This window comes from Podarcis raffonei, chromosome 2, assembly GCF_027172205.1.
Source record: "Podarcis raffonei isolate rPodRaf1 chromosome 2, rPodRaf1.pri, whole genome shotgun sequence".
NCBI classification, from domain to species: Eukaryota; Metazoa; Chordata; class Lepidosauria; order Squamata; family Lacertidae; genus Podarcis; species Podarcis raffonei.
Window position 1 is genome coordinate 15,424,034 of NC_070603.1, and position 17,408 is coordinate 15,441,441.

At 48.0% G+C, this 17,408-nt stretch overlaps 1 protein-coding gene across 1 annotated transcript in view; it reads right to left on the reverse strand.

Annotated features, from left to right (window-relative positions):
* Positions 1 to 17,408, reverse strand: part of ACVRL1 (activin A receptor like type 1) — a 65,043-nt gene that overhangs the window by 13,271 nt on the left and 34,364 nt on the right. The window contains exons 5-8 of the mRNA XM_053375066.1: positions 16,885 to 16,984; positions 14,166 to 14,312; positions 12,573 to 12,848; positions 10,877 to 11,074 (exon numbers count right to left, since the gene is read on the reverse strand). Coding sequence (XP_053231041.1) covers positions 10,877 to 11,074; positions 12,573 to 12,848; positions 14,166 to 14,312; positions 16,885 to 16,984 — 721 coding nt within the window. The remainder of the gene's footprint in view (positions 1 to 10,876; positions 11,075 to 12,572; positions 12,849 to 14,165; positions 14,313 to 16,884; positions 16,985 to 17,408) is intronic.

Genomic DNA, 17,408 nt, shown 5'->3' on the forward strand with positions numbered 1-17,408 from the left:
ATGGCCAAAGGTTTGCAGACTTTAAGGGGGGGGGGGCAAATCTTTAGCTCAGGGGTCAGCAACCTTTTCCAGCTGTGGGTTGGTCCACTGTCCCTCAGACCATGTGGGGGGCTGGAGTATATTTTGAAAATAATAATAATGAATGAATTCCTGTGCCCCACAAATAACCCAGAGATGCATTTTAAATAAAAGGACACATTCTACGCATGTAAAAACACGCTGAATCCCGGACCGTCCGCGGGCCGGACTGAGAAGGCGATTGGGCCGCATCTGGCCCACGGGCCTTAGGTTGCCTAGCCCTGCTTTAGCAACTCTTTATCCCAGCACTGCCCTATCCTGTGGGAATCTACAAAGCATGCTTTCAGCTCCACCCAAATTCTGTTCAAAACATAAAGGGATCTGATAAAGTAGTAAGACCCTGAATGTTCTGATATGCCTCCGTTAAGTTTTTGGTGGCCATTATATTAGAGACGGGATGCGGGTGGCGCTGTGGGTTATACCACAGAGCCTAGGACTTGCTGATCAGAAGGTTGGCGGTCCGAATCCCCGTGATGGGGTGAGCTCCCGTTGCTCGGTCCCTGCTCCTGCCAACCTAGCAGTTCGAAAGCACGTCAAAGTGCAAGTAGATAAATAGGTACCGCTCCGGCGGGAAGGTAAACGGCGTTTCTGTGTGCTGCTCTGGTTCGCCAGAAGCGGCTTAGTTATGCTGGCCACATGATCCGGAAGCTGTACGCCGGCTCCCTCAGCCAATAAAGCGAGATGAGCGCCGCAACCCCAGAGTCGGCCACGACTGGACCTAACGGTCAGGGGTCCCTTTACCTTTTTATATTAGAGACAGTGAAAAGTGGGTGACAGCAGCTTGTTTGTATCTTTCACAGTGCAGGCTGTTCCACTAGGCCATGGGTAGGCAAACTAAGACCCGGGGGCTGGATCCGGCCCAATCGCCTTCTAAATCTGGCCCACAGATGGTTCAGAAATCAGTGTGTTTTTACATGAGTAGAATGTGTGCTTTTATTTAAAATGCATCTCCGGGTTATTTGTGGGGCATAGGAATTCGTTCATTATTTTTTTTAATAGTCCGGCCTCCCACAAGGTCTGAGGGACTGTGGACCGGCCCCCTGCTGAAAAAGTTTGCTCACCCCTGCGGCTGACTGGGGAACTGCCCCACCAGCCTCAGTCTGGCGGCCTCAGACAGGCCCCCCCACCTGCATTTTTCTAACAACCAGTGCAGAGGGTAGCAATGCCTGTCACATTCCTTTTCCTCCTCCTCCTCCTCCTCCTCCCTCCTCCCTCCTCCTCCTCCTCCTCCTCCTCCTCCGTCTCAATGTTGCTTTTTGTGGAACTCGGCAAAGAGAAGGAGGGGGGACGGGACTAGAATTAGGATGGCTTCACCTGTCATTGGCTTTGGCGCCACCTGCTGTTGGTCTCCATGCCTGCTGCCCTACCAGAAACAGCTGTGATTTTGTGAGATGATTTTCAAAGCCTGAAACACACAGGCAACGATTTGTCGGGAGCAGGGGTTCAAGCAAATATATTTTCTGTTGCTACCTGCGGCACATGTAGAGCATCATCAGGTATGTAGCGTTAATTTGAGAAAGAAGAGACCGTGCCCATTTTAGAAAGCACCAGGATCCCGTCTGCTCATAATTATCCTAAAGATGACCTTTCAGCCTTTCTACTGACTGCCGCTCGTATGGAGAGAGCCAGATGTTGGAAAGCCAGTCAAGGGTTGAACATTGATTCTTGGTATAACAGAGTATGGTCAATAGCATTGGCTGAGAAACCAACATGCCAGGTGAGAGTGGCAAAGGGCAAGCACAACCAAATTCCTTTTATAACATATGGCAAATGTTTATTGAATACATAAATTGTTCAGACTGTGGCAGGAATCCACCCAGCACTCATGGGAAAATGTGGCATGATCTCTTAAAGGACCCCTGACCATTAGGTCCAGTCGTGGACGACTCTGGGGTTGCGGTGCTCATTTCGCTTTACTGGCCGAGGGAGGTGGCGTACAGCTTCTGGGTCATGTGGCCAGCAGGACTAAGCCGCTTCTGGCGAACCAGAGCAGCACACGGAAATGCCATTTACCTTCCCACTGGAGTGGTACCTATTTATCTACTTGCACTTTGACGTGCTTTCGTACTGCTGGGTTGGCAGGAGCAGGGACCGAGCAACGGGAGCTCACCCCGTCGCTGGGATTTGGCCCGCCAACCTTCTGATCGGCAAGTCCTAGGCTCTGTGGTTTAACCCACAGTGCCACCCACATCCCTGGCATGATCTCTTAAGAGTACTCAAATGAAACTTTAACACCTGGCACGATAAAAGTCTATAATTTTATCAGGACAACAATTGTTGTAACAATTGTTTTCTCAAAATCGATCTTCTGTACCATGAAAATAAAAACAGTATTTAAATTTTTAAAAAGAAAGAAAGCATTAAGATCCTGAAGATGGCCTGAAGACTTTATTCACAGATCAAGGGAAGCTGAGATGCTCCAGACTTGCACTGTGATCAGCTAGTCAGCACCCTCATTTTGCAATGCACTGACGTTTTTGATGCTAGGATATCAGGAAATTTCAAAGCTATGGCAAGCAAGATAACTGCATGTTTTTGGCACATTGCAATCAATTCCATTCGCATTTTTCTGGTTTACTTAATACATTCAGTGGAATAGCATAGCCAGCATAAGATAATTGCCAATGAAGCTGAGGAGTTTGGCAAGAGAATACAGGAGGGAGAACGGGCAATTTGTTCAAAAATGTCATAGTGCTGAAATCAGCACAAGAAGAAATGGTGCGATTGCCGAAGAACAGTCGTATTGTTGATGGCGCAAACCCATCACATTGATACATGCCCTATGAGCCAAACGTGTGTATGCCTCTCATTAAACACAATCAAGTGCATCCACCAGCCATGGTAATCTACGCTAGACTACTGCAATGTGCTTTCCATCATCATCATCATCATCTTCATCATCATCATCATCATCATCATTTATTACTTATACCCTGCCCATCTGGCCGGGCCTCCCCAGCCACTCTGGGCAGCTTCCAACAGGATATTTGAAGACTTGAGTGGAAACATATACAGTTGTACCTTGGTTACATAATCCATTCTGGAAGACCGTTTGACTTACAAAAACATTCAAAAACCAAGGCGCGGCCTCTGATTGGCTGCAGGAGCTTCCTGTACTCAATCAGAAGCCGCATTGGACATTCGGGTTCCAAAGAATATTCAAAAACTGGAACACTCACTTCCGGGTTTTCGGTGGTCGGGAGCCAAAACGTACGAGTACCAAGGCGTTCGAGAACCAAGGTATGACTGTAGATGAAATTGGAACCATTAGGCTTTGAAATGGGCTGGGCTGTAGAGACCATATCTAATCTTTAAATAACTTCACTGGCTGTGGTTCCATTTCTGGGCACAATTAAAAGTCCTGGTGCTGATCTTAAAATCCCCAAATACCTTGGAACTTAGTTTCCCCTGAATGTTATCATCATCAGAGACCCTTCTTGAGACGCCCAGCTGCCTGAAGTTAGGTGTGTGGTGACTGGAGAGAAAGAGGCTTCCATGAGTGGGCACACCACATTTGGAAAATCTTTCCCAGGGAGAATTGACCGATGCCACACACCTCACAATCTTCCCAGTGCCGGGCAATGTTTTTATTTGCACAGGCATTCAGTGGCGAAGCTGCATGCTCCCAGTGCGGCGTGTGTGTGTGTGTGTGGGGGGGGTGCGTGGCGCATGTCTGGGGGGTGGCCGCGATGGTACCCCCTCCCCAATGGTGCCTGGGGCTGTGCGCCCCCCGCCCCCCGTTCCTCTGCCAGTGCAGGCATTCCAGCATATCAGCCAGCTGGTTTTAATGTGGTGCCTCAGATTATTTCTGCTGTTTTTATAGTGGTACCTCGGGTTAAGAACTTAATTTGTTCTGGAGGTCCGTTCTTAACCTGAAACTGTTCTTAACCTGAAGCACCACTTTAGCTAATGGGGCCTCCTCTCGCCGCCACGCCGCTGCTGCACGATTTCTGTTCTCATCCTGAAGCAAAGTTCTTAAGCCGAGGTACTATTTCTAGGTTAGCGGAGTCTGTAACCTGAAGCATATGTAACCCGAGGTACCACTGTATTACACTTTTGCATTATTTTAGATCTGGATGCAAAACTGTTCTGTAATTTGTGAGCTGCTTTTAAAAGTTGTCGGCCAAAGAGCAGCAGTGTAATTTTTGGACAGATAAGATTTACAGGAATCCCGAGAGAACCTCTGTTGAGCACTGTCTATACCATGGCAGCCAATATGAACCCTAACATGAAAAAAACCTTGCTGTATTCTTGACGCCGAGGTACAACATCACAGCTCAAGCCCATTTGCAGATGGATGGATATTGAACATGTGGGGTAGGACCACTCTGATGACTTCATAATGTTGCTTTTTCAACATGTGTTTCTGAGGCCTTTATCTGAAATGCATGTTGGAAAAGAAGCATTATGAAATAGTTTTGAGTGGTGTTTGATGGACAGGGGTGTAGAAAAGATATAGAAAAATGGTGAACAGTAGCAGTAATGTTTCATGAGAATTCTAAGGTTCTCATCAGCAGAATGCTTCTTAGTTCCAAAAACAAACACAATTTTGAGAACTACTAGCAGGGAAAAGGTCATAAAAGACTCGTGCTACAGCAGTTGTAAAGAGCTGCTTTGAACTTTGCTGGTGTAAGCTTGTCACAGTGATTGCTGATGGCACTGATATCTTAATCTTGTTCCTGTATCACGGGGAAAACATGTCCATGTAATCTACTGCAGGCAGTGACAAATAGTGATATTAAGCCATGGAATAATCAATGGCTGGCGGGTGCAAAATTACAGTCTTTTGCTATTTGCACACACCCTAGCCAAATTTGACAATACGGGTGGTTTGTTTGGCGACAGGAAATCCAGATCTGAAACGCTAAGCAGTGGGGCATTTCTGGATTCCAAGAAAATGTCAGGCTAAAGACCAGCGCTTTCCAAACTGTGTGTTGTGACACATTAGTGCATGGGTAGGCAAACTAAGGAGGGACGCGGGTGGCGCTGTGGGTTAAACCACAGAGCCTAGGACTTGCTGATCAGAAGGTCGGCGGTTTGAATCCCTGCGACCAGGTGAGTTCCCGTTCCAGTCCCAGCTCCTGCCAACCTAGCAGTTTGAAAGCACCTCAAAGTGCAAGTAGATTAATAGGTACTGCTCTGGCGGGAAGGTAAACAGCATTTCCGTGCGCTGCTCTGGTTCACCAGAAGCGGCTTAGCCATGCTGGCCACATGACCCGGAAGCTGTACGCCGGCTCCCTTGGCCAGTAAAGCGAGATGAGCGCCGCAACCCCAGAGTTGGCCACGACTGGACCTAATGGTCAGGGGTCCCTTAACCTTTACCTAGGCAAACTAAGGTCCACAGGCCAGATCAGGCCCAATTGCCTTCTGGATCCGGCCCACGGACAGTCCGGGAATCGTCACGTGGATCACCAGTGCGCACGTTCTTTCCCTCTACCTCACATGGCGGCGGCAGCACCTCCTCCCTCCCTCCTCCTGGCTTATCCTCGCCCTGCCTAGAGGAGGAAGGGGGCTGGGCTTTGTTATTGCCAGCAGCAGCAGCAGCACTCAAGTAGCCGCCATTTTAAGCAGCCCCTCTCCGCAGCCCTTTCGTGCGCCGCTCATCGGCCCTCCGCTGCCGCCAGCCCCTGCCACTTGCAAGACACAGGTATGCAGTCACCAGGGCTCGTGGTGCTCTTACACCCCCCCCCAAATATAGTCCGGCCCCCCACAAGGTCTGAGGGACAGTGGACTGGCCCCCTGCTGAAAAGGTTTGCTGACCCATTAGTGTGTTGGCCGCAGTGTGGAGGTGTGTTCTGCAAATGCTCCCTGCCCTCCTCCCAGGGCTGGAAAAGGGTTAGTTTAACGCCTGTTTTGCTAGTAAAACTGAATTACTGTGTTGTGAAATGATGCATGTCTAAAAAAGTGTGTCACCACCAACATGAAAAGTTTGGAAAGCTCTGCTATATAGACTGACATATCCCAAGATATCTTTGGGCGGAAGAAGCCTGATTATCCTCTCCCAAAACAACTACAGTGGTACCTCGGGTTAAGAACTTAATTCATTCTGGAGGTCCATTCTTAACCTGAAACTGTTCTTAACCTGAAGCACCACTTTAGCTAATGGGGCCTCCTGTTGCCGCCGCGTGATTTCTGTTCTCATCCTGAAGCAAAGTTCTTAACCTGAGGTACTATTTCTGGGTTAGCGGAGTCTGTAACCTGAAGCATATGTAACCTGAAGCGTATGTAACCCGAGGTACCATGGTACTCTATTCTGAATTTAAATATGGAAAGCGTAATGCTGGTGGTCAACAAAAGAGGTTTAAAGACTCTCTCAAGGCAAATCTAAAAAATGTAGTATAAACACCGACAACTGGGAAACAGTGGCCTGCGAGCGCTCCAGTTGGAGAACAGCCTTTTCCAAAGGTGTCATGGACTTTGAAGACGCTTGAACCCAGGACAAATGGGAGAAACATGCCAAGAGGAAGACACGCTTGGCAAACCCTCACTGTGATCAGCTCCCACCCGGAAACCTATGTCGCCACTGTGGAAGGACGTGTGGATCCAGAATTGGCCTCCACATTTACTTACGGACTCATTAATAAAACCGTATTTATGGAAGACAATCTTACTTGGCTACGAGTGATCGCCAAAGAAGGCGGCGACACCCTTTTTTTCTAAGCTTGCAAAACCCCATAAAAAACGGGATTTGGTTGCAGAACTCAGCAGGAAGTTTCACCTGGGCCAATGGTCCTGCGAGGCTGACCAGGGTGCAGCCACCCCCCCTCAAAGCTCAAACTAGTCTGCAACTCCGACAAGTTATTTTCAAGGGGTTGCCAACCAAATGGCAAGAGGCCAGGTTCATTGTTCCCAAAGCCTTGTGCCTTTGGCGCCACCTGGTGGCCAAAATCTCCTCTCACCTAGAACCTCTGGCAGCTGGTCTTTTGTTTGTTAATCCATTCCAATGCTAATTGGCTCCATATGTCTTTAGCACTGGAGACTTTAACCATTTGGGGCTGGCTGACATGGTGTTTTCTGGGTTTCTTAAATATTGATTGCCCCAATGCCCAGTGAAATGTCGCACTGTGCCTTATTATAACTAAAAAAAGAACTGTCAATGCAGTGGATGATCAGGCCCATCAAAACAGTCATCAAAGCAAGCAATGATTTCTCTCTATTTTTTGTATAGGACTCCACATTTGGTAGAGATTGTGTGTGTTTCTGCCGGCATATGTGTGCAGGCATATAGCCACATTAGGCACTTAACAGTTAAAAGGCATCCAATTAAGGTCGTGCACTGTGAATATAATAGGCTTATTAATGGGCAGTGCCTATTCCAAAAGAGAGATATAGGATTAGCCCGGCCAATCTGTGCTTTGACTGGGAGATTCTTTTTGCTTTTTAATTAACAAGTGTTTTCTTTTCAGCCTCTCATTTCTGGGGGCAGGTAGGGCTGAGAATTAGCAAACTGCTGCTTCACCCGTAATATAAATTCTCCATTGGGAAAGGTCAGGGTGAACCCTGGCTGGCATTATTGTAAACTGAGAAGAATCCAAGCCAAACTAATCAACTAAACTAATCAAACTAATCAAACTAATCAAGCTAAACTAACCAAACTAATCAAGCTAAACGTCATGATTTCGGGACGCATGGTTCTGAATCTTGGACCTTAGTATCAGGAAGATTGTGCTTCCAATATCTTCTCTGTGGGCAAGAGATCAGGATGGGTTTATTATTACTAATAATAAATAATGTAGCTCCTTTCTCTAAAGAGCTCAGGGCAGTTCACATGAGTCTCCCTCAACCCACAGTTTATCCTCTTAACAACCTTGTGAAGTATGTTAGGCTAGGAAAAAAGGATTGGCCCAGGCTCATCTAAGATGCTTCCAGATGGGTTTTCTGAGTTGTAGAAGATCTCGCTGTTATCTAGCACCTTCCAGTGCAATTAAGATACGAAAAATGATGGAAAACTGTGCTGTAAAGTGCAGAACAACAACCCCTAGCTGACAATGTTGTGTAACCACCACACAAATCTATCTCTAAGAATGCTCAATAAACAACCAGTCTAGAAGCTGCCCAAAATAACTTCTATGACTGGGGGTGGAGATCAGAACTCAGGTCTCCCCAGTCCTAACCCATCTCTCTCACCAGTAGCAGACTGTCTCTCATTTGGCATTCCCTTACTTTTTGACTCTGTTCTTCCCTGCATGAAGACTAAATAGCAGCTGCACCAGATCTCCGTCTACATCACTCCATTATTTACAGGGAACCTGCATGCACTGCAAAATTCAGGAAACCCTCCAAGTGTCCCTGTTTTCCAGGCACAGTACTGGATTTACGGAAGCCATCCAGGTTTCTGATTTGATCCTGGAATGTCCCGCTTTTCCTTAGGACGTTAAAAGCAGAGACATCGCCTTGCTGACAAAGGTCCGTATAGTTAAAGCTATGGTTTTCCCAGTAGTGATGTATGGAAGTGAGAGCTGGACCATAAAGAAGGCTGATCGCTGAAGAATTGATGCTTTTGAATTCTGGTGCTGGAGGAGACTCTTGAGAGCCCCATGGACTTCAAGAAGATCAAACCTCTCCATTCTTAAGGAAATCAGCCCTGAGTGCTCACTGGAAGGACAGATCCTGAAGCTGAGGCTCCAATACTTTGGCCACCTCATGAGAAGAGAAGACTCCCTGGAAAAGACCCTGATGCTGGGAAAGATGGAGGGAACAAGGAGAAGGGGACGGCAGAGGACGAGATGGCTGGACAGTGTTCTCGAAGCTACCAGCATGAGTTTGACCAAACTGCGGGAGGCAGTGGAAGACAGGAGTGGCTGGCAAGCTCTTGTCCATGGGGTCACGAGGAGTCGGACACGACTAAACAACAAAACTTTCACTGGATAAATGTTGGAGGGTATGGAATAGGATGTCCCTATTTCCTTCGGAGAAACATTGGAGGGTATGAGAATTGCACAGCACCATTTTTCACACTGCAAAGCTGCCTAGTGAAGATCAGGTTCTGGCCTTTCCTACATGCATGCATGCATACGGGGAGAAACAGGACAAGAAGCCGTTTCTCGGAGGCCTCTGCATGCTTATGAAGACAGGAATGGCTTTGCTGCGATTCCCCTGCAGGATTGGCTGGGGGATAGTAGAAGCTCCATGGACGTGGCCCATTGCCAGACTGAGCTGCGATGCTGCTTGTTTCCTAATCAGAGCTGAACAAACAAAGTGCTGATTGAGTCTAATGGTCCCTTTAATCAGTAAGCCTGGCGCTGACACTAGATTACAGTGTTTATAATTTACAGCTAATCATTCGCGTGGAAAAGGAAAATAAAAGAGAAGCCTCCATCCAACTAGACCAGCCGAAAGCCTTCGCATTAACAAGCCTGATTAGTGATTATTTCTGCGCAGGGAGCCAAATGCAAAGGGAGATGGTGGTGTATGGCTGTCCTCCCCTTTGCATTCTCTGACTGCAGCTGCTATTTTCAATCCTAAATTGACAATTTAGACAGGCTGTCTGTCTGAGATGTTACAGCAGGGTTGGGAAACTGGATCTAGCTAGGGGAGCCAGATCTTGATCTCCCTGACCCACCCACCTTTCAATCACATGTCAGCATGATTCGGGGGGGACGGACAGGACCCGTTTTTTGCCTGCATGGTTTGAAATAAAACCGTGCAGGAAAAGGCACAGCTTGCAAAATGCCAACATTCAGCTGATCATTGGGGATTGCAAAGCCGGGCGCACAGCACTCCACGTGACTCTGGCCAGGGACAGATGAAGACCCATAGATCACATGAACCGGGTGCCCCTATGAGAAAACCGCAAGCAGGATTTAAGCACAACAGCATTCTCCACACTTCCGAGTTCCAGCCACTGATGTTCAGAGGCGTGCTGCCTCCAACAGAGGAGAGAGGCATCGTACCAGAAGCCGAGCACTGCATAGAATGGTAAAATGCACATGGTCACTTGCTATGGGATGGAGACAGAACGTTCCAGAGGTATTTGCTGGCGGGGGGCGGGGGGAGTCCAGATGGGACTTTGGATGTCCTGGGAGGAATCTGGACACACATTAAAAACGTGAGAATGCTTTAAAAACAACAACACCACTTTGAAAAATACACTGAATGTGCCATAGCTCACCATTGCCATCTAGTGTCACATTTGTATAACGCACCTTACAACACACTTAAAAGGTTTGATTTGCAGTTGTATAGCCGAGTCCCTGATCTAATAAGACAGCAGCGACTGTTACTGCTTTTGCTGATCTGATGTAAGCCACTCCGGGAGCCCTTTTGGTTAATGAACTGGTTAAAAATGCTTAACATGTTTTTAGAGAAAAGCTTGGAAAACAAGCCACATGCTATGGCTTAGGACAAGGTTGAGGAGCCAGCAGTCCCAACAACAGAAGAAGAAGAAGAAGAAGAAGAAGAAGAAGAAGAAGAAGAAGAAGAAGAAGAAGAAGAGGAGTTTGGATTGGATATCCCGCCTTTCACTACCCTAAGGAGTCTCAAAGCAGCTAACATTCTCCTTTCTCTTCCTCCCCCACAGCAAACACTCTGTGAGGTGAGTGATGCTGAGAGACTTCAGAGAAGTGTGACTGGCCCAAGGTCACCCAGCAGCTGCATGTGGAGGAGCGGAGACGCGAACCCGGTTCACCAGATTACGAGACTACCGCTCTTAACCACTACACCACACTGGCTCTCAGCCACAGGTTTCCCAACTCTGGGCTAGGGAGTCAGAAAGAAGTCATTTATGGCCATCGTGAAAAGAGTGGGATTGACAAGCCAACTTCATTATATTTGAACCTTGAGTTACTGGTCCCCTTACCGTTAACGACAGTTCTCCGGGCTATCTCCCAGAGGACAAGGCCATATGCCCAAATGTCGGTCCTCTTGAAGGATTCAAAGCGGTCCATTTGAATCTGTTCATCTAAAACTTCAGGCGCCATGTAGCGTTTTGTGCCCACCCTTGGGTTGTTGCCAATGTCCAAGTAGTCGCTGCTCTGGGAATGCATGACTGCCAGACCTGAGAGAGAAATAGTGCCAATGGTTAGAAGAATGCTGGTCTATGATGGCAACTGATGAGCCTGTTACAACATCCTGCCAACTTATGCCAAGACTAAAGCATATACAGTGGTACCTCGGGTTAAGAACTTAATTCGTTCTGAAGGTCTGTTCTTAACCTGAAGCTGTTCTTAACCTGAAGCACCACTTTAGCTAATGGGGCCTCCTGCTGCTGCTGCGCCGCCGGAGCACGATTTCCGTTCTCATCCTGAAGCAAAGTTCTTAACCCGAGGTACTATTTCTGGGTTAGCGGAGTCTGTAACCTGAAGCGTCTGTAACCTGAAGCGTATGTAACCCGGGGTACCACTGAATTACTGTTTTAAGCCTGCCTGAACAAAGCTGCTGCATCAACAAGTATTCTGAGTGAGTAAATGTTATATTCACATTTTACAAGACTGTTTGTGTGATTATTGTTTTAAGGGAGGGGGAAGGCGGGTGGAATAGCAGGAGAATCCAGTCTGCCTTAAAGCACCCTGGATTACTAAAAGGCTAAAACTGGCCTATCTAAGCTTCCCTTTTCAGCTGCAAAGGGATGCACTCTGCTGGACTCACAAATGCAAGGAAGCATAATATCCAATAAATATACCCTCACCTACAACTATTCACATCCCTACATGAAAACCACACCTCTCCATTCTGGCTTGGAGTGGCTGGCAGCACTGATGGAGGAAGGCGGGAGGGGTGTGTGCGATGCGCACCAGGTACCAGCCATGACTGCAGGTGACATCGCCATGCCACCCCCCCCCACTCGGGGTGTGGGCAGCGCCCCCAGATGCTTGCTGCACGGGCAGCATGCCGCTAGGGACGACGCTTGCGCAGGTGGCAAACAGTGTCCCCCCCCACTCATCGTGCTGGCAGCTAGCCCCATCCCATGGTGCTGGGGCACGTAGCTCCACCCCTGGCTAGCAGCCCACCTGCCTGCCTTTCTGTGTGCCCACTTGTGTGTAATCACTTGGAAAGGGGACGCAGGTGGCGCTGTGGTCTAAACCACTGAGCATCTTGGGCTTGCTGATCAGAAGGTCGGTGGTTCCAATCCCTGTGACGGGTTGAGCTCCTGTTGCTGTGTCCCAGCTCCTGCCCACCTAGCAGTTCGAAAGCACACCAGTGCAAGTAGATAAATAGGTACCACTGCAGTGGGAAGATAAACAGCGTTTCCATGCGCTCTGGTTTCCGTTGCACCAGAAGCGGTTTAGTCCTGTGGCCACATGACTCAGAAAGCTGTCTGTGGACAAACGCAGGCTCCCTCGGCCTGAAAGCGAGATGAGCGCCGCAACCCCATAGTCGCCTTTGACTGGACTTAACCGTCCAGGGGTCCTTTACCTTTCTTTTTCATCACTTGGAAGAAGCGAGAGTCAGACTTCCTCATGACTCTCTTCTTCCCTCAAAAGCTTCCTAATTCCTTAAGAAGAGGTTGGACCAGCATTTCCAGTGCCCCACCTCAGCACCTAAAGTCTACTTACCCAGATCAGCAATGCAGCACTGTTTGTTGTTCTTGACTAAGATGTTCCTACTTTTTAGGTCCCGGTGAGCAATGGCTGGCTTGCCCTGGGTACCAAAGATCTCCACGTGGAGATGGAGGAGGCCGCAGATGATGGAGTTGGCGAAGAGCAGGCAGCTCTCCACATCCAGCGCTGTGTGCTGAAGGTAGTCATAGAGGGAGCCATGCTCATGGTAGTGGGTGATCAGCCATAGCTGGGTGCTGGAGTTCCTGGAGGTCATGTCGGAGGCAATGAATCCTGCGGTCGGTTGAAGGAGGGCAGAAATCAGGAGCGGACCCCACACAAGGGCATGAATGATCAAGGTGCTTCAGAAAGAAATGCAAAATGGCTGCCCGTTTTGCCCTAAGGAAATTTTAGGAGGGGATTGTGGGAGTGAGGGGTAGGTGAAATAAGAAGGATGGAGGAAAAAGGGAGAGAAGCAGGAAAAGGTGAAGCTAGGATAGGCATAGGCAAATTCGGCCCTCCAGATGTTTTGGGACTACAACTCCCATCATCCCTAGCTAACAGGACCAGTGGTCAGGGATAATGGGAGTTGTTGTCCCAAAACATCTGGAGGGCGAGTTTGCCTGTGCCAGAGCTAGGATAACTAGGAAGGGATTGCAGAGGAGCAGACAAGAGTAAAAACTGAAGGAGAGCATTGGTGAACTGAGAATAGATTGCTATGCTGTTGGACGCACAGCCCATTATCCCCAATTCTCTGCTCTGACTGGCAGTAGGCCTCAAACTCATTCTTCACGATTCCAAACAGAGGCATCTCCCAGGTTTGCTATCTATGACTGCACAGAGGCAGGAGGGGAGAGAATAAAGGAGATGTGAGGTAGGGATGGACAAATACTGCCGTTTCGGTTTTGCTCAGTTCTTCATTTTTTCAATCTGGAGTTTTCAACCTTTCCGTACTGGTTTGTGACCTCTGTTTTCAAAAGCACCTATTAAAATTCACCAGCATTTTAGGGCTTATTTCTCCTAATATACAGATTTTGGTGGCAATTTTGCCCAATATATACATACTGCAAAGCACATTCATATTCTTTCCCTAATACAATGGACTTCTGTATGTTATCTTCCCAAGCACACGCATTTTTATGCACTTTGCCCTAGTATATTCATTTCTGTACACGTTACTTGGTTAGTGAAATGAATGGCAAAATTCAGAGATTGTAAATTTTGAAGACTTTATATACAGTAGTACCTTGGTTCTTGAATGTAATCCATTCCCGAAGTCTGTTTGACTTCTGAAACGTTCGAAAACCAAGGCGCGGCTTCCGAATGGCGCAGGTGCCCCGGAAACAATAGCCGACAGCTGCATCAGACATTCGGCTTCCGAAAAATGTTCAAAAGCCGAAACACTTACTTCCGGATTTTCAGCATTCGGCAGGTGAAATGTTCGAGTACCAAGGCATTCAAAAACCAAGATTCCACTGTATATATATTTAGTGCTTTTTAAAAATATAAAAGGTGCCAGAACTGCGCTCTGGCTAAAAAAAAAAAAAAAAGGATTGACAATACTGATTTATCTGCTGACATTTCCGGAAAAACTGCCCCATTTCTGCTCACCTAAGATGTTGTCATGCCTCAGCAGCACTGTGTTGTAGATCTCTGTCTCACGGAACCACGACTGCTCATCCCGGGACGAGAAGATCTTGACCGCCACATTTTCCCCATGCCACGTAGCACGCCACACCTCCCCATATCGTCCTTTGCCTGTTGGGGGTAGGGGTGACAGTTTTCACACTTGGTTTTGCTTACCTCCATCTAGGTTCATCATCCTGAGCTGGTGCATAAACATACACTAAAGAATGTTAGCATACATCTTTCCTTTTACCCATTTTTACCCATTGTTCTCTTTTTAATTGTATATATTGCTTGTTTTAGGGACGCGGGTGGCGCTGTGGGTTAAACCACAGAGCCTAGGACTTGCTGATCAGAAGGTCGGCGGTTCGAATCCCCGCGATGGGGTGAGCTCCCGTTGCTCGGTCCCTGCTCCTGCCCACCTAGCAGTTCGAAAGCACGTCAAAGTGCAAGTAGATAAATAGGTACCGCTCCGGTGGGAAGGTAAACGGCGTTTCCGTGCGCTGCTCTGGTTCGCCAGAAGCGGCTTAGTCATGCCGGCTCCCTCGGTCAATAAAGCGAGATGAGCACCGCAACCCCAGAGTCGGTCATGACTGGACCAAATGGTCGGGGTCCCTTTACCTTTTACCTATTGCTTGTTTTATGTTGCTATGGCCATCGGCTAATGCAAATAAAGTCTATCTATCTATCTATCTATCTATCTATCTATCTATCTATCATCTATCTATCTATCTATCATCTATCTATCTATCTATCTATCATCTATCTATTTTTCCTGTGCTACAGGCATCAGCCATTGAGATGCAGAGTCCATTTTTGCCTGAGATGATGTGGGAATTGCCATCCAGGCAGAGGCAGAGCTAGCTGTTCCGGCACCTGGATTGGTGCGCATGCTGTGCGCATGGGGGCGGAGCCATGGGGCAGGGCAAACGTTCCAGGGAGGTGGGGCGAGTGTCCCAGAGGGGCACCGCAGCGAGCCTTCCAGAGGGCGAGCCCTTAGGGAGCCACGCCGCTTTGCCAGTAGCCTTCCTCCCTTCCCTCTTCCTTTTGACAGCTCAGGGGAGGCTTCCCCCCCAGGAAGCAGCCCGGGAGTGGGGGGCGATGGCGCACCACCCACCCGCGACTTCCAAGCCTCTCCTGAGCTGTCAGAATGAAATGGGAAGGGGGGAAGGCCGCGGGCAAAGCGGCGCAACTCTGCCCCTTTGCCCGACAGCTCGGGGTAGACTTGGGAGTCGTGGGTGGGCGGCGTGCTATATGTCACCCCCCTCAGTGATGACACCTGGGGAGGCGCCCCTACCGCCCCCTTCCTCCGCCCCTGCACCCAGGGTCAACCTCTTCATGCATCTTACTAGAGATAGCAGAAAGCAGGAGAGTCCTAAGCATGAGGCAAACATGGGGTAAAGGTAAAGGTAAAGGGACCCCGACCATTAGGTCCAGTCGTGACTGACTCTGGGGTTGCGGCGCTCATCTTGCTTTATACTAAGCCGCTTCTGGTGAACCAGAGCAGTGCACGGAAACGCCGTTTACCTTCTCGCCGGAGCAGTACCTATTTATCTACTTGCACTTTGTGCTTTCGAACTGCTAGGTTGGCAGGAGCAGGGACCGAGCAACGGGAGCTCACCCCGTCGCGGGGATTTGAACCGCTGACCTTCTGATCGGCAAGTCCTAGGCTCTGTGGTTTAACCCACAGCGCCACCCGCGTAAAGGGTAATAATGGAGATCTCCCAAGCTGACCTGGTTTATGGTGATCTGCAAAACTGGAAACCTTGGCTTGTGTTAAACAATTTGGACAGTCCATTCCCCTAAAATACAGGTCTCCCACGGCGTGAAGAAAACCACAGGCCAGCACAAGGTGTGGTCATATCAGCTGTGCTAATTGGATCTGGGCTTTGAGCATGGGATTTTCTGTCCCCAACCGAAAACTGGAAGGGTGTCAGTTGCATAACTGAGCATGAGAGGCAGACAACGTTTAGAAGATCCCTTATTGCTGTCAATACACATGTAATTTTTCCTCACTCAAAATGAGTGATGGATAAAGTGGTTCTGAAGGTACCAGTTCAGTCACTGTAAAAAGCGTAGAAGCCCAACTGTGATGACAGCAACTCGTGTCTCTTCCCTGCAGTGCCTGGTAGAGTTTTTTGAACTGTTTTCAAAATGTTTGCTTAAAAAAACAAACATCCTTGAACACATGAACAAATTAAGTTCACCTTTAAGCTGGACATTTGAAGTCTCATAGCCAAACTGGTGTTTGATTCATAGGTGCGTTTTGTCACAGAAATTGAAAACAAATAATAATAATAATAATAGTAGTAGTAGTAGTAGTAATAATAATAATAATAATAATAATAATAATAAACAAATTATTTTTACCCTGCACATCTGGCTGGGTTTCCCCAGCCACTCTGGATGGCTCCCAACAGAATAATAATAATAATAATAATAATAATAATAATAATAATAATAAAGCAACAAAACTTCAAACTTTAAAAACTTCCCTAAACAGGACTGAATGCACAATCTGTGTGAAAAACACCACCTTTCTTGGGCTTGCTATTTGTGATGGCAATTCCACACAATGCTGAGCTAAGGAATGGCTCAAGAGCCCAGAGTTTAGGAGAGAGCTGGAAAATATGATCCTGTTTTCACACACGTTAGGAAGTTCTCGGTTGGTGACAATTTGCACACCAGGTTTCTTGCTGCTTACCAACGCATTCGACCAGGCTGATCTGCCGAGCGACGGTTCTTTGGACGAGGAAGGGGAGCCCAGAGCCGCTCCCGGTGGTGCAGTCATCGTTCAGCAGGTTCTAAATGCAATTTGAAACAAGCGGTGACACACAGAGGGACGGCAAGCGAGACACACTTCAGGGAAATGGCAACAGCTAACAAGGATCTACCAAGCCGTATTCAATGCACTTTGTCACAGAACCACCCTGAGATCTACGGCTGAAATTGTATAAAGAATCAAATAATCATAATCATGAGAATCATTTCAATGCTTTCAATATCTGCCTTTCTCGTCCCAAACAAGCTCTACTCTAGAACGCCAATTTCAAAAACCGGCGCTGTAGAACTCTGTGATGTCACACACTCTGTGGCAGTTGTGGCAGTTGGTATAGTTATGGCAGTTAGTTGAACAGTCCTAACAGTTAGAGCAGCGGGTTTGTTGCTGCCTGTCTCAGAGCCAGAGTACCTGTGATGGGATGGTGAGCTGCTTGTGCGTAAAATCCT